The sequence below is a fragment of the Chaetura pelagica genome, unplaced genomic scaffold, assembly GCF_000747805.2.
Source record: "Chaetura pelagica isolate M959 unplaced genomic scaffold, ChaPel_1.0 scaffold221, whole genome shotgun sequence".
In the NCBI taxonomy this organism is placed as follows: domain Eukaryota; kingdom Metazoa; phylum Chordata; class Aves; order Apodiformes; family Apodidae; genus Chaetura; species Chaetura pelagica.
The window spans coordinates 10,553,649-10,577,678 of NW_009952533.1; the positions used below are offsets into that span (position 1 = coordinate 10,553,649).

Genomic DNA, 24,030 nt, shown 5'->3' on the forward strand with positions numbered 1-24,030 from the left:
CCCTGCTCCAGCACACAGCCACATCATACAAAATACAACAGGTTCAGCGGGAGAGTATGAGTGAGATGGATTCCAGAACAACCCACCATCTCTAACTCTATAATTAACTACAAAGAACTTAATTAATCTGTACTAACTTGAATCTGTGTTACCAGTGGTAGTTGAAGATCTTCCACAAAGTAAATAGTTAAGCCAAGAAGTATATGAGTTACAATAATCAGAAGTATATGAGTTACAATGATCAGCCTTCAGACTGTGAAACAAGACCGATTATGCTGTCCCTTCAAGTCTTAGAAAGCAATTTTTGTGTATTCTTGACAAAGGAACTACTAGATTTCCCTCTTGGTCACTTTAGACATTCCAGTAGCAATTACACATTACACTGTGGTTTAGTATAATTTGAACTATCCTTCAGAGGGTATGAAAGCTGTGAGCTTCAACAGACACACCAAGTACTCCAGATAATTTGCCTACTGTGCTATAGAGTTCTCAGTTTTTATTCTAACCTGCTGCTCTCTTCTCCAGTAAACTGATTTTTAAGTATAGTATTCAGAAATGACACTTTTCACCACCATGAAAGAGGCACCTCTTTTCATGAGAGGTCACTTGCCTCTAAGCAGGAAAATAGTCCCTTATCTGTGAGATAGAAAAAATGGTTAGGATTTCATGTGTCACCTTCACAAACAGGTATGCTTCTGTACCTATGGCTTATTACAGAAAATGGATTATTACAGAAAATGGATTATTAATTTTTCACTAAGCATCATGCATCTGCAAAAGCACAGGTACCAAAATTTTGCTAATGGCCAGTATGAAGTGTTTCTGCAATATCATAATCACTCATATAATATTTTTTCCACATCAGACTTGCAAGACAAAATTTTAAACTTGCACCATCGTGGCAAACATATGTCTGAAAGACAAGTTTTCCTTACGTATTCCAAAGTTAGCACCACAAAACATTACCATTAATTATATATAGGATTTCTAGTGCTATTTCTCCTTTTTTTCTGGCTCAAATGCATGCATTTAATGTCTTGTAGATTGTTTAACCTGTAAGTTAAGAGAGGGCTTTGATTTGCTGCTCTTTTCATATTTTGCCTTGGGGTTGTTTTTTCGTTTGTTTTTAGAACACAGCTCTAGATAAAGAGAGTCAGATTTTCCGCAGCAAGCGCTGTCAGGACTCTGGTAGAGCTGGAATGGAGAAAATTTCTGCAATTACTGCTGCAGCTGATGATCCTCACGTGGCTGGGTCCGAGACCCTCTTCCCTTCTGCTTCTGAGCCACTCAGATCCCCCACGCTCCCTGCCTCAGTATCTCCTGAGTTTGCTGGGGATCAGCCTGGTGCGTAGGACTGATGAAACCAAATCCAACTGAAGATCCCTGCACTCTGGCCACAATTTCTCTTCATTTCACACGACAGTTTTCAGTTTGCGTGCACCCTCTCGTGGAGAGCCTGAGGCTCTGTCATGGGAGACTGATCCTCTCCTAGTGGGTGAGTGAATGTGCATTTTTGAGTGCTCTTTGCCCTTGTCTTGAGAACAACAGTAAGGGAAAGATTCTGGCAATGCTAGATGATTTCTAAGTTATCTGTGTTAGTTTAATTAACTGCATTTCACACAGCCTTGGGCTCTAAATAGATTAACTTACGGTGTAGCTAACCATATTTTTATGTGAGCAGTGAGACTAGGAACAGTTACTTGGCCTCACCTCTGCAAGCAGGCCCCATTCTTTTCTTCTGATGAGGATTCTCAGAAAAGTGGGAGAGGAAGACAAGGACTTATATTCACTTTCTGTTGTGATGCCTCTATTTTTAGCCAACTTTCTACTAAACTTCAAGAGGCAAATTTTCCTGAAAAATTTTTTAGTGGACTAACTGTAAAATATCATGAGACAAACACTGAAGATAGAGGGAAGGATGGTTGGTTTTGCATCATGTTTAGTAGACTTGCAGGCTGCAGGGTAGTGTTTAGATAATATGACTTTAAATGAAGTGACTTGGGATGTAAACATAAGCACTGGACATTTATTTGTAACAAAGACTGGAGTTGAAGACTTTTTGTTCAAGTCATTTGCTATCCTAACCACAAGTGTCCCATTCACACCATTCTCCAGGGTCAGACTACCTATTAGATAAAAGAAAATTACTTTGGATCTGTGAATGGAAAGCCTGCTGCTTGTTATCTAAACTAGGATGAGTGTAGCAGTTCCTAGTTCTAGGGTGAGCTGATAGAGGAGCTAATACAAATAGCTGCCTTCAGTAGCTATCAGAGTTTTGTCAGTGCTATCCCCCTATTCACCTGGTGCAGGCACTGGAAACAAGGATTGGGGAGCAGCTATCCTTAACCTGCAGTCCCAAGATAGATGAGGTTTTCTCTTTACCATAATGCTTAGTTCAATATAGTATGTATTTAGCGTATTCTTTTCCTTTGCTCGTTCTTACGAATCAGTCATTTTCTTTCTTAGCTATACTTTCTACTAGAATTGTAAGAGAAAGACCTGCAATAAACTTTCTTCATTAAAAAAAAAAAAAAAAGAAAAAAGCCATTAATGTTTTTGAGAACTCAGTTATTTTGTCAGTGAAAATGCTGTCTTATTCTCTCTGAGGAGTCTCATGAACTCTTTTGGAGGACATAGGTAGTATGTGACTGAACGTGAGTGTTTTACCTTTTGAAGAGGCAAATAAAGATCAAAACCAGCCAACTGATTACTTGAGGTTATGGTGCAGCTGAAAGATACTAGGCATCTTCGTAAAAGAAAAGTAGTAAAGGTAAGAAAACGTGTCTTCAACTGTGAATTAACTTTGTTATAGGTTCACTGGAGTAAGTTCAAGGTATTTGGAGAGTATGGGAATGGGCTTTATAAAAAATTACATAATTTTGTATTTTGGTACAGTGTAAAAATATGAAAATAACACTCTAACCTTACTCAGAACAGAAACTAGTGTGAGTCCATTAGCTGAACATGTGTGCAGTTGGTAAATTCTGTAATAAGTCTGTAATAAGTAATTAAGCTAAAGATAGGATGCATAATTTCAGATGGAGCAGGCTAACGAGCTACCTGCAGTAAGGAAGGGGAGCCCTGACAGAGATGACAGCAACAAACTACTAATTGGGAGATTTTTTAAAGAGAGAGTAAAGAATATAGAGGGTGTAGCAACAAAGTGATGAATGCTGAGTGCTATTTTTTTTTTTTAAGAGGATGGATATTCAACTGTGCAAGACCTAGATATTTACTTTATAACTTAAAAACTGTCATGGATTAGCAGAGATCTCTAACACGCTGTGTTACATAAAACCTCATGCATATATAAAAAAGGATGATTCCTGTGGAACAGCTGCCAATTCTAAACTATTACTTTGTCTTAAAGAAGAAGAAAGTAAAGACACATATCCTGAATTCATGTCCCTAAGCTCATGACATCTAAACATTCCTAGACAAGTATTTTGATTTACAGAGCAGAAGCAGTTGATAGACTACCTAGAAACATCTATTTAAAAATAGTGATGACATCTGGAAAAGATGATAATGTGGCCAACATAATTGGATAAAATTATGGGATAGCTGGACAAGTTCTTAACTCTGTGTATCACCTTAGGAAAGTTTTATTGCTACTCCATGTCTTACTTTAGTTCCACAGATGTTCTATCTTTGGGTGCACAGGTGGTATGTTTGTGCTGCACAGGTTATCACAGTTTAACATAAAAAGGAAGACATGGTGGTTAACACTAAAATACTCAATAAATATTAAGTATAATACATATAAACATAATACATAAGTATTGTGTTTTTCTTATCTACTGCATTTTCATTTAGTTCTGTCTTTGTAGAACTGTCAGTTTCTAGAAGACAAAAACAGAAAAGAAATTATAGAACAAAACTATCCTATGTGCTATAAAGGGGAAGAAATTACTATAGGAACTGTACACTGAAGTTATTTGTCTGAGGACTGTCACCTTTTGTTTCATAAAAGTAACTGACATTCATGTACCATTTTGATAGATATTTATTAAATGCCAGCTTTCGTCAAGCACTCAACAGTGACAACACAACTATACCATGCCTACATTTTTAAAATAGATTATTAGGGGAAAAAAAAGGAGTATTTATAAAAATCCCTGATCTTTTTAACACCTTTGAATGTGAGTAATTGTTTATATATCCCAAAGGAGCCAGTTCTCACAGTCGTAGATTTGAAATCCCAGAACTGAATCCTCCTCTGCTGTAAATCAGCATAACACTAAGTTCACTGAGATTTTCATCAAAATTTACCCCTACAGACAATAACCTCCATTCATGAACTTACAAAATTAATTACTTGTCAAAATACATTAAAGTAGATGGTGTTCTATGATGATGCTACTTTCATCAAGTATTGGCTTGATGTTGACATCTAGTCTTTAAAAATATTTAGGTAGGTCATACATCTTACTTTGGAATACTTTAGTAAGCAAAGATCTCTTGTTTTTAGATGCAAACATAGTTCCATCTAAACTGGATACTTGAGGAAGAGAAGCTAGAAGGAAGTAATGACTAAAACTAGGAGATTGCAGGGTAATTTTTCCTAAATTAAATAATTTTATTTAAAAATACTTAAATTATTTATATATCTAAGATCCCAGAACGTATTTTTAACCTTCTTCTTACTATGGATTTTTCCTTTCTTTCCTTCTTATTTTTTAAAAAATAAAACACACCAAAACCAAACACAGGCTTCTCCACTAGAGTACAGCACACCCAGTGTGCTGGACTTAGGAACAAAAAGCATTAAGCTTTTTTCTTTGAGGTAGGGAAGCCTTTAATTCAAGGAAGAAAGCCTCTTACAGACTTCATTAACCTCTCTCAAAAATAGAGGTTCTATGATTTCATTATGTGGTGAGAGGACTGTGGTAACTTTGCTGGTAACATTCAATGCCATTTTTCATGCTCTATGTTTAGAGATGATACTGGGTGTGTACATGAAAGAGATTGCCAAAATACTTGCTAGAAGTGATCAGGCATCCTTCAGGGGGTGCCAGACACTATGTTACCTCTTGGAGCACCCTGCTGATCCATCCCCATACCCTGGCATACATCAAGGAGGGCAGAAGCGAGATCCTGTACATGATTTCCAACAGGGATCACTGCTTTGGCCTTTAAGAGAAGACTCATTTTCCTAACCTCCTTGAAATAAAAAAATACTAGCTAGTAAAGCAGCAAGTTGTTATGCCACTGCCTATACAGTCACCATAAAGGGTTTCAAAGTCCTATTCAGAGAAATTATTTTGATCATCTTATGCTAAACAAAGAAATTAATGCAGCAAGCAGAAAAAATATATTTTGCATTTACCCATTATTTCTTTCAAGCTACAATCAAACAGCAATCAGAAAGCAAGAAATGCACAAAACTATTAACCTATCAAAAATGTTGGTGAAGTAAAACTGATTTATTTTTTAAAAAAATATTTTTTAAAAAGGACAAATTAAACCGCTTCTACTGCAATCAGTTTCAATGTCTAATTCATACATAGGTATCTACTAGAGCTTTTCTGCCAAAGGAATCCTTTCTAAGGGGATTTTTGTTTTGTTTTTAAACTAAATGAGCACTGTAAAAAAAAAATAAAATACCAGGGCAGGGACTCAAGAAGCAAGCTGCCATGCAACCATCCACCAAGAAGTTTTTCCTCAGCTGTTGCTTCTGTTCTTGATTTTGTTTCAAACAGCATTTGAATGTTAAGTGCCTTTTTCATATTTGGAAAAAGAAAGCGCAGAATTATGTAAGATGCAGCTTTCAGAGAAGCACAGCTTCAGCAAGAAGTACCAGTAACTATTCCCTTCTCACCAAAATACTATTTGCCAGTTAGTATGAAATACTGACACTTAAGAGTGTTTAAACACTGACCACGAAGTTTGAGCACTTTGCTTAAAAAGACACTAGCCATATTACTTAGAATGGTCAGATTTTGGCTCTGCAGCTGGCTTGAAAAAGGAACCTGAGCACACAGGATAAACATGACAAAAACCAAAACGAGAGCAATTTGCAAAGTAATCCATCTATCTATTGCTGAGTGCCCCAAATTCTAAACACACAGCTAGACTCAGTTGTGCTCCAGCATCTTGCAGCTCACAGCTCACAATACACAGTGAACAAAGAAACAATGGGAAGAAAACAATTAGAAGAACAGGAAGAAAATAATGAATTATCATACCACAAACTTCATGCACTGATTATTTCCTGACTGAGGTTGCAATAAAATTCATTTTCCACAGAAGTCCCACTTTTTAAGTTCCCTTTGCTCCTAAAAGAATTTTTTTGTTCCAGGACAGCAGCTCTGTATGACAAAAAACATGGATCAGGATTTTATTGCTGGTGTTCAGGTATGTGAAATAACTGAAGAAACTCCACTGTTCCTTAGAAATCCCCAGCCTGATCCCACACATTAAAAACATCACAGCACAAAAGATTTGTTTCTTAACAGAAATTCAACTTTCATATTTTTAAAATTACAATGAGAACCCTAAAATCATGCCAGAAGATGTATGTGTTACTCACCAAAGCCATCAGCAAAGCAGTCCAGGATGGAGGTGTCTTCACAGGCTTGCTCAAGGAGCAGAAGGTGAAGATGTCCTTTTCCACAGAAGGGCTGCAGCACTCATCATGTGCAAAACACTGCCGTGAATCCCTGCTGCTGCTTCCCCAAGGAATACTTGATACCATCACTCTGCTGCCCATCAGTATGACTGGGCTGGATGCAGCTGAGGATGGCACACATAGATACAGTCATGCTTTCAGTCTGGGAAAGCAGCTCATGATCAATAGGGCCCTTTCTAAAACAAGCAATCTACCAAATCCACTCCCCGTGAAATACTTTGGCTCTAAGATCAGAACCTATTTCTTCTATAAATAATAAAGTGTTTCCTAAGTCAGCAGAAGATGATGAAGAGAAGGCTCTCACGTTTTCCATTTGGCAAAACACACCTTTGTTTGACTGTTGTTTTTTCCCTTTACCTAACATGGGAAACCCACCCCTGGCTTGAGACAAATGCAAAGTGCACTTCAGGAGCAAGCCCCTTTGCCCTTATAATCTCCTATCAGGTTATGAATGTTGTTGAACATAAACAAGTGTGAAGTACAAGTTTTGCATAACAAATGTTGCTGCTCAAATACATGGGGCACTTAACCAGAGACATGACAATTACAGCTGTTGCTTAATCAGATCATCCTTTGCTATACAAAACATAAAAATATAACTCCACTGATACCTCTATAGCCACATCAATCTAAACATGGAGAAAGCACAGAAAATGCATCAGCCATAGCACCTATTTCCTCTATTGCAAATACACACTGAATCACAAAAAAAACAGTACTGCACCAAAGTTCTGAATTACAAATGTAATTTTATTTAATTTCTTCACTCAAACTGAATTTTCTCATTCCAAATCTTTACTGAAAGAGATAGTAGTTAAATGCTTAGAAAAAACAGGAACTGCTCTAGTAGGCAGCTAGAGAAATGTTATGTATCAATACAGATACGGAATGTAAATTTCAACTCATAGCCCACAACATACAAAGAGGATTGTTATGCAATACAGACTTACAAAACAATAACAGTTCTTTTTCACAAATATTTTCACAGAGTTCTGCACAGCAATCTTGTAGAAAAGTAGATTTATGCAACACCAAAATAATTTATTGTTCCTTAGTATAAATTATTTTTCATTTCCTAAAAGAAAGAGGTAATTTAATATGATCGGGCAGGATCTGACTGGATTTGGTGAGAGCAAAATATAAAAGATATTGTTTCTATATGCTGAAAAGGAATACAGTATGTGCTACAGTGTTGCAGGAGCTAGTTCTGGGATGAAAAAAAAAAAAAAAAAAAAAAAAGTTGCCTGCAATTCTAGTGCTGCTGCCCTGCAGAGGCTCAGCACCAGCAAACACCTGCCTCTTTAGTGCTTTCACAGTCAACCAGCAGAAGTGTGCTTTGGTACTTGCACCTATTTAAAAATACCTGCCTCTATTAGCTTCTAAGTTGATTTTAAAGTCTTTAAAATATCCTTTCTGATTTTGAGGAACAATCCACATTTTGGTGTGCTTTCAAGGAGATGCCAGGTAGAAACTAGAAGTATTCACACTTGATGTAACACAAGCTCGATTCCCTATTTCTCCCTCTTAACTGCACAAAACATACAACTAAAAAAGAACTAACTCTAGGCCTAGAAACATGCTTGAGGAGTAACTTGGATGGAAACAAATGTTTAAAATTACATTACCCATAATTTAAATATAACCACTGATTCCCAGAAACTTCAGTGCTGATGTAGTACAGTAATTTGGAAAAGTATGAGATGAAGTGTGGTACAGGACAGCAGATTTAAATTCCCCAAACATCATTATTAATTTCCATTATGTTAAAATCATATATTCCTTAAGGTTATAGATAAAGCTTCAGATGGAAAATCCATTTCTTCATAATGTAGCTAGAATGAGAGTTTTATCCATCTTTAGGTATCTTTTACCTACAGGGATCAAAATAGACTTCTCATTATGACTAAAAATATAGATTTTTAACTACAGAACCCAGCCGCCATTTTTCTGCTTCTCTGCCCTTTCCCCAAAAAAGTCAAGCAAGGTCTACAAAAATAGCAATTAACTTTAAAAAATAGGTTGCTTCTTCCAGCAAATTTAAGTTACATTCAGATGTAATATAGCTATTTATAAGGAACAACATTGTAGCAAGACACCAAGAGAGGTGTGTTGTCGTCAGCGTCTTTCTGACAACAGCTGGCCACATCAGTGCTTGTCTTGGTCTCTGAGGATCAGTATCTGGTTTGATATTCATGATGCCAACGATTGAAGTCATTGTAGAAAACCACTATGCTCCCAGATGCCATGCCAGTCATTATACACCTAAAGAAAGCACAAGACCGTATTTGTTTGTGAACCACCTCATGTTCACACAGGAATCAACATACAAAAGAGTTACATGAATATAGGCACGAGAACCTCAGGCAACGGCCAACTTCCAGCAAAGACAGCTGGAGCTGGAAGTGCTCCACAGGCTTTAGGGGCTCCCATCTTGGGCTCTCAAGGGCTCCTGCAAGCAGGATTTGAATAAAACTGCCATCTGCACCACCTCTGGCAGATTTATGGATCACAAAACACACAAAACACCATGCAACTGTTTGTATGGTCAGCCTGAAGCTGCAAATGAGAATTGTTTAGCAGCGTCACCATCCTGTAAGGCCACTTCAGATTTCTTGGAATGATTTCTTGTCTTGCTTGATTGCTTTTGGGGGGCTATTATTAGCGTGGCATGAAGGTTTGGTGAAGCAGCAAAGTGAAGGAAGGCTAGGAGAAGTGTTCGGTTCAGTTTTGCCTCATTTAAGCACATTATCTACATGAAGGAATTGGATGCGGACACAGGACTTAAGTTGGAAATGTTAGTGCGTGTGGGTTTGAAAGCAATCTGAAGGCTTTGATTGTTCTGAAAGTTCCTGAAAGCAATCACTGTGCTTTCCCACTGAAAAACTCTTTCTTCCTAAATTCCTTACCCTTGGCCTACGTTAAGATCATTAAGATCTGTTTGAAAAGCCATGACCCTGACATAGCACACAATTACAAGTTTCTATATAATTTTGTTTACTGTCTCATAATAAAATTTTATGAAAATGAAAAGTATGAGGACTTATAAAATTCTGGTATGTTAGAAAAAACTCAGAATTAAAAAGAGGAAAAATCAGAGGAAAAAAATGTAATTTTTCCTATAAAACAAAGTCTAAATGTGAGATCATCAACACATTGCATTTTGATAGTATGACACTACTTCATTTCAAGGGCACCATATTGGTTTTGAACTAGGTTAAAACATTATTTTACACACTGTCACTCAAACACATACATTCATGCATATCAAACACATTACTCTGAGTAATTTATCTGTAATTACTGAGTAATTACTCAGTAAAAATACTTCAAGTAAATATTTTCTGAGTTTCTGAGTCTTCAAAGCCAAAATGAAGGCATCCACATTAAAGGTCAGTTTAAATACTTTTTAACACTTTTTAAATACTTTTTAAACACTTTTAAAATAGAAACACAGAGGACTTCTAAGTACAGCTGCATTGGAAAGTGTAATATAAAAATGCAGTAAAAAGATTAAATTATTGCCTTCAGTAGAAGGAATCTTCAAGGAGAGTCACACTTTACATAAATAACTTTTCTAGAAATGAAAATTAGCATTTGCTTGAGCAAAATATGGATATGTGGAGGGAATCTTTTTGTGCAAATATTCTAACTGTTCTATTTTTAACACCATGGTCTGGATTTAGGAATGTGATTTATATCATAAATGAAAGAGGAAACATGATAAACACATATGTGACCACACTGTACATTGACACAGGCCAATAACTCAACCTATCTTTAAAGTCTGCCAAAGTAAGATGTCTTTAATCTCTCTTCATTCCCTCAGGAGCAGAAATCCTGAAAACTATTATTTGCCCCAAATATGACATGTTAGAAAAAAGCTTCTGCAAGCACAGAGTTCTCAATATAATCACCAGGATCTGTGGTCCACAGAAATTCAAAATCAGAAGAAAAACAAAAATTCTATTTAATTGTAAGCATATATTCCCTGAAAATCTTGAAAAGACCAGGCTTGGATCTAACCTTTGGTCATATGACAGGGCCATGGATCGGATTCCAGCATCACACCCTGGGTAAGCAAAAAGCCGCTTGAGGTCCCACATCTGCCACACCATGACAACTCCATTGTCTCCACCTGTAAGCAGATACTGTCCATCTCGACTGAGCTGAATTGCCTAAGGGGAAATTACAAGGATATTTGTCAGATAAATAAGCTCTTACTCCACCTCTTTTACTTTCATAAAAAGTTTCATACCGACAGCTGACTTAACATCAGTACAAGCTTTTGGGAAGCAACATCATTGTTATGTTATTCTACCCAGCAACAGAATTAATGTTATTACGCAGAAATCTCTTTAACACATTAGATATCACTAGTTCAGTTTTACTTCACCTGTGATTTACTCCATATTCCAAAGATCCAACATGAGGTCAGCTGAAGAAATTTACACCTCTAATTAGCTAGATTTACAAGATCCAGCAGCACTGGTGTTAAAATATAGTACCTGACATTCCCCCAAGTGTCTTCAATAGTAGCCGAGCAGAGGCTATCCCTCCTTTTCTCTTTGGCAAAGCACTGAGTGATAGAGAGAACTGAAATGTTTTACAAATTACTAGAATTAATTTATACAAGTATTTTTAGATTCCAAAAAAAAACTTTTCATAGAGACTGTTGCCTTTCATCATCTATCCTGAAACTGCCTGTGACAAATACAATGGCTTATACCCTGATTTTACATGCATCTTGGGGACTGATGGCAAATCTACATTTGAAATCTTTGTATAGGATCTAGATCATAGAGGAAGATGGGGTATCATTGGTTTTCACAGTGAAACAGGAGTCTTCAATCTATTTTGATATTTCTTGTGTGCTGTTGGAAAAATCATAATACATACTGAGTATCTTGAAGAACAACAACTTTCCTCAGTTACCTGATGACTATACCAAATTATACTAAAAACCTTAAGTAGTAGGGGATACTGAGCCCTGATTTTATAGCCTCATTCTCATAACTGTTTGGAAAAGCTAAAATGTTTGCAGGATTTACAAAAAAAACAACAAAACAAAACACAACAACAAAAACAAACAAACCCTCCAAAACCCCACAACCAACCAAAGAAACAACAAAAAACCCACAAAAAAAAAAAAAAGAGTGAAAAAACACACACACAAAAAAACCTCAAACCACCGAACGACCAAGAAGTTGTATGAATTCTCTCATGTGGAATGACATCAGCCTAAGCTGCCAGCAAGTTTAAGACTCCTGTAAGTCCAAACCTTTTCATATGCTTGCCTTCTGTTTCCAGATGCCTCTTCTCAGTTCTCTTTCTGACTTTGGCTATCCACTTGACTTCTGCTTTTTCCCTTCTTTCCTCTCTACCTTTTTTTTTTTTTAGGCAATACTCTGCACAACAGCAGCCCATCATCCTCCTCATTTGAGCACACAGAAGGGTGAGAAACAACTTTGGTAGTTGTTTACTGGATGAAGTGCTGTTATCAAAAGGAAAATACAGAACTTTGCTACTACAAAGCACTATTATATAGTATTAGATTTCTGATCCTACCTAATCTTCACTCCATTGCTCCTACTTCCAATTCTTATTTTTCTTTCACTCCTTTCTTTCTCTTCTTCTCCCAGTCTCTGACAATATCTACGTTCCCATCGCTATCTCTCTGCTCCTGTCGCTCTTGGAAAAATCTCTCTCATTCTGTCTTTGGTTTTATCCTTGATTCTGCTCTTCATTCTCCTCTGCTTCCCCATCAGTCCTTCCCCTTCCTTGTCCAGGATCACCTCATCACATTTCTTGGCATGGCCCTTTTGTGCACTTCCCATAGGGGATGACTTGTTGCAGGGCAAGACTCTCCATCCCTGGGCTACAGATATTCAGCTCAGAAAGAAGATGCTAAGCATTTTCTACTGCCATACTGAGTGTATTTAACCGGAGTTTTGTGAATAAACTAAATTTGGGCAACTTTTCAACAAAATACACATTCTTCATACCTAGACTAATTACTGGTAAATTTCAGCTCCCTGACCAAAAGTAGCGAGAGACAAAACTTCTCAAAAGAACAATGCAAGAATGGAAGATAAGAATTGAAAAGACGTTGTTCTGACTAACACACAAGTTCTACAAATAGGTTGATCCACTTTAACTAAAACATTGTCACTGGAAGGCAAGGGAATTTTCTCAAGATGATAGTCTACATCAAAATTCCAGCTCAAAGTTTTAAGTTTAGGAAATAGAAGAAAGAACTGATGACAGGGTCTTGCAAACATTTCTCTCTCTGATGAAGACAAGATGAAGTCTGCAAGTGTTTTGACACTTGCAATCTCTGCTTCTACAGTTTTTTGATATGCAAAACTTGTAACATACTGTGATTTTAAATTCTTCAGGAAATGGAAGTTGTGTTTTTTTAACAGGCAGAATTTATAGCACGTGTACCACAAAAATCAGGGAAATGAAAATGCAAAAATGTTACATTCATGCAACACTAAAGTGTTTTCACAGACTGCTGAGAAGCCCAGAAACCAAAATGTACCATATACATAAGATACTGTTTCATGAACAGCAATAACTGAAGTCAGACATACTGCAAATCTATATTTTCTGTATTGCTATGCTGTGATGTCAAATATATCCTTTTAGAATTTTATGATGTGCAACACTTACCTTATTTTAAAATAGTTTCTTTATTACATATATTGAATTTTTACTGGAACAACTCCCAAGTAATCAGAATTAATATCACATTGCTAAAGTTTTATTTCACGCAACTTAAAAATGAATGTAATTGAAATGCAAACATATACTGTAAACAAAACATAGCACTGAAAAATTATATTATAAACCTATTCCAATTGTGTTTTGAATTAAGATGACAATACATACATTTACATTTAGACACAATAAAGCAGAATACGTGGAAGATTTTTCCAGCCGTATCTAAGTACGGAAAATTGAATACTAATCAAGGTTAAAAGTGAGTACTCTGACCTGAAGTTTCTCTCCCCCCTCAAAAAAAGTGTTCCAGCCATAAATCGCTTCAGTGATTGTTTCTCTCAGCCTACAAAAATATGCCAAGCACCTCCCACAGCACAGCCCCAAGGAGCTTGAATATGCACTTATTACAGTATAGGAACTCAGTAAGAATGGGGTAGAGAACAAACTGAGGTAAGACTGAAAATTATCTAGAACTTACATGCACTGAGTAGATGATCATGAGATTTACCATACCACACACAATTATTAAAAAGATTACTCATTAGAAGCAAAAATCAATATAGGGTAGTTTTCTTCTCTATAGCAATGGCAGTCTCCTAAGGGTATTTTCAAATCACAATGAAGACCGTGACAAATAATTATTTGCTACACTTATAAAATTCAGCTGATGAAAATCCATTAACCTTATGGTCATGGTTCACTTGAATTTTATACTTGAGGCTTTTACTGAAGAAATGCTATATTAAAAGGCAAATTAAAGTCATTAATCTTTAACTCTTCCACTACCTGTAAAATGCAGCGGGTTTTGTGATGATCTGATTAAATAAAGTACAGAAATCTTACTAATACCTACACCATTTTACTAAGTTAATGGCTTGTCATGAAGACAAGGAGTTGATTTATTTATTTTTACTGCTTATTAATAAATTTCTCAACCATTTGCGTGTGTGTATATATATTTATATATAACATTTCAGTTTCATGACAAGCCTTTCCAGACTTAACAAATGAAAGGATGCTTTTACTTCCAAGTACTCTAACTGGTACAGAAGATGACAAGAGTCAATTTACTGTTTGTCTTTTCCCAAACATAGTTTATCTACGATTCTGCTAGTTATGAAACTGAAACAACTCTGCAACTAATCTTTCTCACAACATGAACTTCAGAGTCTCACATAATCCCCAAAGCACACAATTTCAGCAATGTTCTAAAATCTGCACTTCTGACTTCTATTTCCTTGGAAAGTCTCAAAACTTTGCACAAATCCCTTTTAGCATCTCAGATTTTTGAAAGGCAGTGCTTTGTAGAAAGGCAGAGCTGACACTGTGACAGCCCTGGCTTACAGCAGCAGGAGTCTTGTGGGCACTTCCACATTTCAAAACAGACTCAGGAAAGGAAAATAAATTGGTTCCTCTGGGTGAAACAGCATACAGTCTTTGTTTAGGGTAAAATAACTTTACTTCTCAGAACAAGCAGGCTATTTAGAGTTAAGTTATTCATTAAGATATCTAAACATTACATGGTAGATGTACTATGATATGCCTAAGCTCCACTGAGCAATACAGTATTTAAAACAAAAACAGGTGGAAAGCATTGGTTAGACTTTGAATTTCCCCAGAGTGTCTGAATTTTTTTGCCGTTTTCTAGCACAGGAATACAAGAAAGAAAATCAGAATGTTGTTCCAAACATCACTATTGAAAACTGCTAGATTTGTCAATAACGTTCTGGAATAACAGCCTATAATAACATAGAAAAATAGAAAGTAGAATGCTACATTACAGATTCAACTCTTAGGACCTTTTCCTTCCCTATTCTATCCTCCTCAAGCAAAAAACAAATAAAAGTGCTTGTCAGCACAGCTCAAGGGTAGGTACTATTCATTTTAAAAGCCCCTACTTTCATCATGCAGTTGCCACTGCCTTCTAACATGATGTGGTGCAGAAGCACTGGGAAAGTTGCTGTAGGTTGTTTAAGCATAAAGCCCAACTGGGACCACTGGGATAGAAGGAAAAGAAAACAAAACAAAACAGAATAAAACCCAAACCTCTGTACATATGTAACTCTGGCCCACAGAGAGCGGAACTTCCATTGCCTCTAGCAACGTTCCTAAAGCTGTGGGTACTGACTGAAACACTACAGAAATTGTTTTAGCTGGCAAGGGATTTCTAGATATTTTACAGATTTGCTGGCCTAGCTGACAACATAATCACAACTGAAAGTGACAGATTATCAACATTATTATTGTAAAAAGAGAAAACGCTGTGATATGTACTTGCTTTATGGAAAGAACTGGGATAAAGGGTAGACTGAAAAATCTCAAAAAACATTTGTACAAGACAGCCAAAGGTGCAATTTCAGTGATTTGAACAAAGATTAATAATTGAAGCAAGAATATTTATTAATTTGGAAAAATTCCTTGGGACAGAAATATACACATTCCACTACATTCCCCCAGCCTCAAATCCGCACTTGTGGTGCCACAGCATCCAATGATCAAATGCCCTCTCACCCCTGCAGACAGCAGTCTCACTATGGAGAGGAGACCTACACAGAGAGTTATTTCTGCCTTTTTTATGACCAATCTATCTGACATTTTGAAAACACAGGGATGCTAGATTAACAGACTATAGTACATGGCAGAGTTTTAGAAGGTTTTAACTGGAATACACTGGCCTACACTAAAAACTTCAGTGTTAATAGAGCATACACTGCTCCATGTAAGTTATAAAATGGAAATAATGCAGATCAAAACCCCTTCACATATATTGACATATTTTTCCATCTTAATAACATTTATAGTCAAGAGAAGAACAGGTGTAAATTTAAAAATGCTCAGAATTTTGCACAATATCTGAAAGAATTTTAGTAGTTCTGTAAGTCAACATGAGGGTGAAGAGGCCTTTTCTTCCTGAAACATCTCATGCAAATAAAGGAAAAACTTTTGAGAGTTTTCAACTCAAGAGAACACTGGAAATCCCAGCAGCTGCATTCCTGGGCTCTTCCATCAGATTATGAAACTCAGCTTGGAAGTATAGTACTGTGATATGCTTACAACAACAAAAGTCTCCTCTGCTGATATTAAATAGTTAAGCAGTTTTTATATAGGAAACACATTTTTACTGTGAGGATGACCAAGCACTGGCACAGGCTGTCCAGAGAAGGTGCAGAATCTCCAACCTTGGAGATACTCAAAATGCATCTGGACACAATACTGGAAAACTGACTCTAGATGGCCCTGCTTGAGCAGGGGGACTGGGTCAGGTGACCATCAGAGGTCCCTTCCAAGCTCAGCCATTCTGTGCCTCTCACACCATTACTACTGGCATAGAGACCATAACTTCAGATGACTAGGGTGGCACGAATGCTGATCCAGCAATGTGATCTTGCTTCATGTCTCTGCTTCTACCAGATTTGGTAATGCTTGTTCATTTTTCCTCTTCCGTTTCCTTTCTTTGTCATTCATGGAGTAAGTGGGAATATATTTAATTCAAGGAAATATTCTTTCCACATTTCTGCTTCACTGCAGTACAGCTGGCAGGTTCTGCTCTGCTTCATAGGCACTATTTCATAGGAACTGTCAAAAGACCTGCATTTTGCATTATAAAATTATTTCCATAAAACCATAAGCTTAAAATGCCCCCTGCTTAATTTTGGACTTGCTCCATGTCTATTGCAGCTAAAGATGTGGAACCCAGTTGTCTGCTCAGCAAATGCCAAAGGGATAAAGTACAGACATATGCCTATAAACTACCTGAAGCTCAGCACAACACATGCTAAGATGAAGGAATTAACAACCAACAACCAGAGCAACATGCCCAAAAATCCCCACCTTCAGACTCAAAAGTAAGGAAGTAGCCTGACTTCTGGTCAGCATCAGTTCAAGGAAATACCTACAGGATATTCCTTACTATATGAACAGAATTATTTTAAAATATAAACCGGTACTATTAGGAGCCCATGGTCCCTTTAAATGCATTTTGGTTTAGGATACTGCTATTATGGTCTCACAGCATATATTTCTCTGGCCTGGCTATAGAAAGAGTCTCCACACAACTCCAACATTGATAACTTTTCCTGATACTGGAACCGACAGTCCTTGGAACACATTTGAGCATGCTTACCCTTATCTTGTCATCTGTTTCCATAGTGGCTTGAAGTCTCCCATTCACACTGAATACACAGAAGAGGCCGTTTTCATAATATATGACACAGTGGCCTTCTCTTGAAGCTTGAATAAGTTTTGGTTTCAGGCAATTTTCGGGACCTTCTAATGTTTTAGGACCAGCTAATGTCCTCAGTAGATCTCCATTCATAGAATGTATGAGACATGGTCCTTCTAATGAGACAGAACAAAAATCTCTAGTTATTGATGTACACGCCCATTTAAAGATACCATATATCAATCAATAAGTAATGACTTCTACTTAGGTATTCACTGCAATAATATATTACAATCATTTTTTTACCATGTTTAAGTCAATAGCTTATGTCTTTAAGGGTGCCAGAGAGTAAAACGAACAGCTTATCTCTTACAAGCTTTGCATTACGGTTCTTTTAGAGCACCTATCAAAACTAGAGACCTAAAAGAATCTTTTTGGCATGGATTTTCTTTTGAAACTGTTAGTAGTTAGTTTTGAGAGCACAAAAATAAATGTACTGAATTCTAAAATGAGATTTTCAAAATACGAAGGCACACAGAGGTAAGTGTAATGAATTTACAAAAGTAGGTACTCTAAATGTATATTTTCATATTAACCTGTACATGATCCACTAAATATTTGCTTTTTAATGTGTTTTAACAAATACCTGATTTGTATGTAAGCCACAAGTGTTCACATGCATAGAACAGAAATGCACACAAGTACATACGGTGAATACACCTAAGTTTGAAAAAGTGCCTCAAAGTACGTACTTTGGAAGCACTACAGCAGAAAGATCCTAATTCTATGACATTTCCATTTTAAAATTATTTGTGAACCAGCAAATAGGAAAATAATAAACAATATCCATGGAATCAACACCATTCTTTATCATTTGCCTGTCCCTGAGAATAAAAATAAAATAAAAATGGGGCTTATTACAGGCTTTGTAGTAAGCTCAAAGAGCAGAATTACTATAGATTTCAGCTGGTAGTTTATATATACCCTTCATCAAACAAACAAGACAGCACATTCTCTTTATTCTGAAACCAGTTTTTGCTTCCCTTTCTGAGAATTAACCGTAACAAACATTCTTCATCATCCCTACAGTCAAGAGCTGTAGCCAATTGTATGCTTATATGCAGTTACACACTGGATAAACACAGTAAGAAATAGCAGTCAGTGGGCTATAACAGGGAAACTGATGTGTTTGCCTCTTCTTGCACATGTCTGAATAATCCTCCGGTTTAATATGTTTAAATAAAAGTTTCAAACTCCATAGCAACTGAAAAAAAGGTTAGAAAGAAAACCACCATATAGTTAATAAATTCTACCACCAGAGACTTTATTCCTTTTTGCATTAGGATTACAGCTTCATGAACAGAAAGAATTGACAACAGCTACCTTACCTTTGGAACCACTTATTACCAGACCAAGTTCAGCACAAATGGTAGCACAGGTGATCTCATAGTCATGTCCTGTCAAAATAGCTCGAGGAGTTGCAAAATCACCTTCAATGAAAAAACAATAAAAGCAATTCTTGGTTACAATCTGTTTATAAAATCACTGCTTTCAATCACTAAGGTGTCTTCAGTTCCTTTGCTCTTTGAGCTCATGTTACTTACAAATCACTTCAATGCTACTGTTTGCATGTGGTTGTTCTGTACTCACATCTTACAGTACAGCAGCAGTAGGCTATAGGAATTCAGCCTGCACCTTTACTAATGCACATTAATAGTGAAGTCAGGTGTGTAGTAAAACCAAACAGAAGTTGGAGCATGCTATTTAAGCTTTTCCCTGTCTCCATCCCCACCTCTTTTTTCCTGTAATAGGCAAAAGTGAATACAAGTGTCACTGTGACAGGTCCTGAGAAAAGACACCTACAATGCCCAAAGATTAAATCAAACATTCATTGACTGTTTTTGTTTTAACCTAGTAATAGTGTTGGAACCTCAGCCTGACATCTAGTTCCTTGTGAGATGTGGAGCTTGGACCATAATCAATATCAATTCCAGGTGAGTTTGCAAAATAAAACACCCAAACCCAAAATTAATTACCACTGCTGCTATTATACATCTCCCCAGAACAAGAACAAAAAAAATCACTGGGTTTTTTTTTTTTAGATTCTCTTTGTAATCAAACATATATAGATACCATTAAAAAAAAGAAATTGTACAACTAGCACATTAAAAGGAAAAAAACAAAATTATTCTCCACATGAAGGCAGAAAGGATAAACAAATGCTATAAAGCTCTTTAAGTAGTTTTTGACAGAAATCATTATGTTATTTATGCATTACCACATCATTTGTTCATTCATAGCATTTTACAAAGCATTTAAACTCTAAATAATGTATCTTGGGCAATGTTACCATGAAGTTTCAAAAAGGATTAGGTGAGTTTTTAAGCAGCAGGGAATAATTTTACTTCACAATAAATGATGATAAGTGAGATAACTACAAGGCATTAAAGCAATGGTAAAATCAACCCCTTTTTACTTCAAAAAAAAAGACATGGTTTTGCAAAGAGACAGAGTAATAATAGGGCCACCTGACTGCATTTGTTATCAAGGCAGCATCATTCAAATAACATTTGTGGTTGTAACTTATCAAAAGGTAAAACCAGCAAAATGTCATTAGTTGGTCCATTAGAGACTTAATAGTACTAGCAATACTGATACTGAGTCTTAGTAGAAATGGAAATATAACAAAACAGGTAGCTACTCAGACCCTGCACATGTATAGTGAGATACTTCTGTGAAAAAGAAGTGTAAATCATCTGGACGTGCATAAATAAAGGCCTAGCTTACTCTCCATATTCTACATTTTGCTCAGACCATTTGCAACACTTCCCAGAGTGTCTGTATAGCTGCAACATTGAAATGGCTTTTCAGAAAAGGTCCCAATCTATGATAAAGTATCAAATCTAGGATTTTGACCTTTCAAAATTTTATTTATTCTGCAGTTACTGTTATAGTCTATAACTTATATCCACAACACAAAATCTTGAAAAGTAAATAAATCCGTTTCTTCTTAGATATATACATATACACTAAATATATATGTATGCATATGCACACAACCCCCCCATGCATGTATATAATCAGCATTTTAAATATGAAAATACTTTGGAGCTATTCGCTGTATTGTCCCTAACCTCTTAATAAATAATAATCAAAAACTATTGCTTTTTTTTAGCAAAACACACTGAAACACTGGAAGTACCGCAGACAGTTCAGAAGCAAATGAAGAACTCCTGACAAATTAGAAGCATAAGGGTGGACTTAATGACTTCTAGGTACTTCTCAGGTGGCTACAAATGCTCACCAACCTTTTAGAGGAAGCTTGCTCTGTTAAATCTTCCTCACCTAAACACTGGGCAGGGATCTTAGAAGATTCATAAATGAGCACAAAATTGCAGTTTTAGGGGAAAATGCTACACCAACCATAATGGTAACAATTTCATTTTGCTGACCTAATTATTTCTCCCACTTGCTCCCAAGCCATAAAAGAGGAGGCAGCTTCGTGCATTTAAAAATCTTTTTAGTTTGTTTGCTTTTAGATGAGCTGCCTATGTCAGCAAATTCTAGAATTCTCCTCTCAAAAATTGCATTTAAAACATGTTAGCATAGATCAGCAACCAGTTACCTTAATTATACACTACAGAAGTTAATGAAACTTTGAAATCAGAGAAGTTTCAAATGTGCAATGTTGTAGCAGAGGTAATGAATATAAGATGTTGGAGTTAGAAAGATTTATAAGAAGCAAAGCCTGAATGAATTACTAGGAGGTGAAGATAAACAAAATCCTTATAGTAAACTTATTTTTTGCAGCATCTACATTACTGTGTGCTTTACCTACGTTAGCCTGTCAGTAACTATGTTTAAAAAATGAAGGAAATAATATTCTTAAACAAAGAGGCAGAAACTAAGCATGTGTATTTCTCACAGTCCATAGAAAAGTAGAATTACCTAAAAATATCAATCACAGTCTTTTTAGAATTTGGGCTTGATAATAAAGAGTATAAATCCACAGGTGGCAGGATCAGTGTTTCATAAATTATATCAACTATTTGCTACATTACTTTTGTCCTAAAGTAACACTAATAAAAAAAAATAAAGGAAGAAGAAATCTGAATAGCATCTTTAAGGAAATTAGGGCTTTAGAATAAATACTGTAAAACAGGAGTCCTGTGAAAAGTCAGGCTGGCTCCTTTGATAAGAATGACAAGTATCTAGGGGTTTCCAAGCCTCTGATTTTCCAAATAATGGGGTCAACTTAAAAGCTGGTCATAGAGCAGAACAGATTTCTTTAAAAGCTTTTAAACTGTTATTGCTTCAGAAGATTGTCATGGTTTTCAATAATGCAAAGAGAAAATTTTATTTTGTTGCTGGTTTAAGGGGCACCACTTCAAACTTTTCTAAATTGTTTTAGGGGAACCAGCTTGCAGATCTTTTGAAAAGCTGGGGAAGTGACTTCAAAGGGAAAAGAGTCTTTGTCCACTAAGCAGGTTTACGACCACTGATGCAAACCCTAACTAAGGGCTGAAAAGAATACTCAGTGCATCTTTATGGAGATCCTTAAGGAAGATGAACAAGTCAAATGAGATTAAAGATAGTTCAAATCCTAGCACTAATAACCAAGACACAACAGTTTTACAGATGTGCTTTTCTCAGCATAGTATATAACAATATCCTTACTCTATACCATTGCTGGATTGCTACTTGAAGTTGAATGCTGTAAGAATCTTAATGCCCCATTCCTGTTGCAACAAACACAGAGAGTGATTTATTTAAGTCACAGGAGGTATATGTAAAGTTATTTTCCAGTAATAGACCGAATACTTTACCTTTACAGTAACCATTTAAATTCTTTCAAAGGAACTTTCCTACATTCCAATAAATAATTTCTGCGAGGCTGTTTACCCATAGAAAACAGCATAAAATACCACTCTTCCTGATGTGACTGAAGTACATTTTAAATCATAAAATTCAAGCTTCAGAAGATAAAAGCCCATGATATCATGTCAGCTTACGGCGACATTTCAGTGAAAAAATATTAGGCGTTTAGGAATTACATTTAAAAAAGAACAGTGGGATTAATGCAAAGTCAAAACTTTGTTCTATCTTAATGACATCCAGAAGAAGATACGCCTTGCTGGATAACAAGAAATTGGTTTGTATTGCTTCGGTGGTGTTACAAAACAAAACAGGATCACGAATTTCTAAATCCATCAGTAAATTCCTGAAATGAACAGCTTTCTGTATTGGCAGCACTAAGCTGTAAGAGTTGAGCCAAACATAGGAACTGATTTAAAGAAAAACCTCTCTCCTACTAGAGATCGACTGAAAAAATTATCTCACGTTGAAATACAAGATACTCTTCCTACTATTTCTGAGTGAGATAATTTCATGCAACACATTAAAAAACAAAAAAATTGAGTATGCTCCTTTTTATGTTTAATGATGGGAAGACAGTTAATTAGGAGAAGTTATAGACAGCCAAACAGTAATTTCTAAATTATTATTCTATGATTGCAGAGACTGTGGGGCACTTTTAAATAGCAAATTAATTATGCGATTTTATGTCAATATAAAATCCAAATTAAATGAAGCATCAGTTAATCTATCTTTTTACCTACTTCCTGCAAAAATAAGTGAGTACTTTCTCAGAAGGATACATAACCAAACCAAACCAGGTATGTAAGAAAAGTCTTCTAAAAATCATTTTACAAATGTCACAATTTTGAAATAGTTTCATATGATAAAAATTCTGGAAAACAAAAAAAGGTTTTAATTAAATTTGTGAAGTACAAATGTACTTACAGTACTTCAAAAGTACTTTCAGCAAAATGTAAGTAAATCACAAAAACTAATTTGCTACTAGACTTCTATGTTGATTATATAGCAAGTTTTGGAGTTTAATTACATCAAAGTGACAACTGTCAAATATTCTATGAACTTTGTTTATTAATATAATTTATAGCTCACACACAATGAACATTTAAATAACAGCCAACAGGTAAAAAATCTATTTCACTGGTGCAGAAAGGCTAGCTCTTTGATGGTTATGAGATCTTTCTAAAGTGATACCACCCAGCATTAGTGAAATATTCCCAAAACTTCACTTTGAATAGTCTTTCCTTTGTAAAGATGCGTTTTTCTGTTACAATACAATCTTTTCACATGATATAGGAACTTCATTGTTGTCCAGCTCTTCATGTGACACTCCATCAGCATTTCCTTTAATTCCTTCAAACTACTTCCCATCTGCTCAGACTTTTTTAACAAGAGTACAACCTTATGCTTCGATGCAAGTTTTCTTTTTGCAAAAAGTATTTTAACCATACATTTGCTAAAAAAGCAACAGTATCTTCGATTAACATACCATTCTATCCTGAAGCAAAATCTAAAAACAGAAGCCACAGAGGATGCTAGCGTGCTGTTACATTCATTCATTCATGAAAGAGAGAAAGAGAGAGAGAAAGGAAGGGAGGAAGGGAGGGAGGAAGGGAGGAAGGGAGGGAGGGAGGAAGGA

At 36.0% G+C, this 24,030-nt stretch overlaps 2 protein-coding genes across 2 annotated transcripts in view; one reads left to right on the forward strand and one right to left on the reverse strand.

Moving 5' to 3' along the window:
- Positions 1-1,529, forward strand: part of DCLK2 (doublecortin-like kinase 2) — a 66,074-nt gene extending 64,545 nt beyond the window's left edge. The window contains exon 17 of the mRNA XM_010009005.1: positions 1,131-1,529. Within this exon, the coding sequence (XP_010007307.1) occupies positions 1,131-1,352 (222 nt within the window). The 3' untranslated portion in view covers positions 1,353-1,529. The remainder of the gene's footprint in view (positions 1-1,130) is intronic.
- A 6,943-nt stretch (positions 1,530-8,472) lies between these two features.
- LRBA (LPS-responsive vesicle trafficking, beach and anchor containing) overlaps positions 8,473-24,030 on the reverse strand; it is a 408,793-nt gene continuing 393,235 nt past the window's right edge. The window contains exons 55-58 of the mRNA XM_010009006.1: positions 18,905-19,006; positions 17,478-17,692; positions 10,655-10,806; positions 8,473-8,893 (exon numbers count right to left, since the gene is read on the reverse strand). Coding sequence (XP_010007308.1) covers positions 8,803-8,893; positions 10,655-10,806; positions 17,478-17,692; positions 18,905-19,006 — 560 coding nt within the window. The 3' untranslated portion in view covers positions 8,473-8,802. The remainder of the gene's footprint in view (positions 8,894-10,654; positions 10,807-17,477; positions 17,693-18,904; positions 19,007-24,030) is intronic.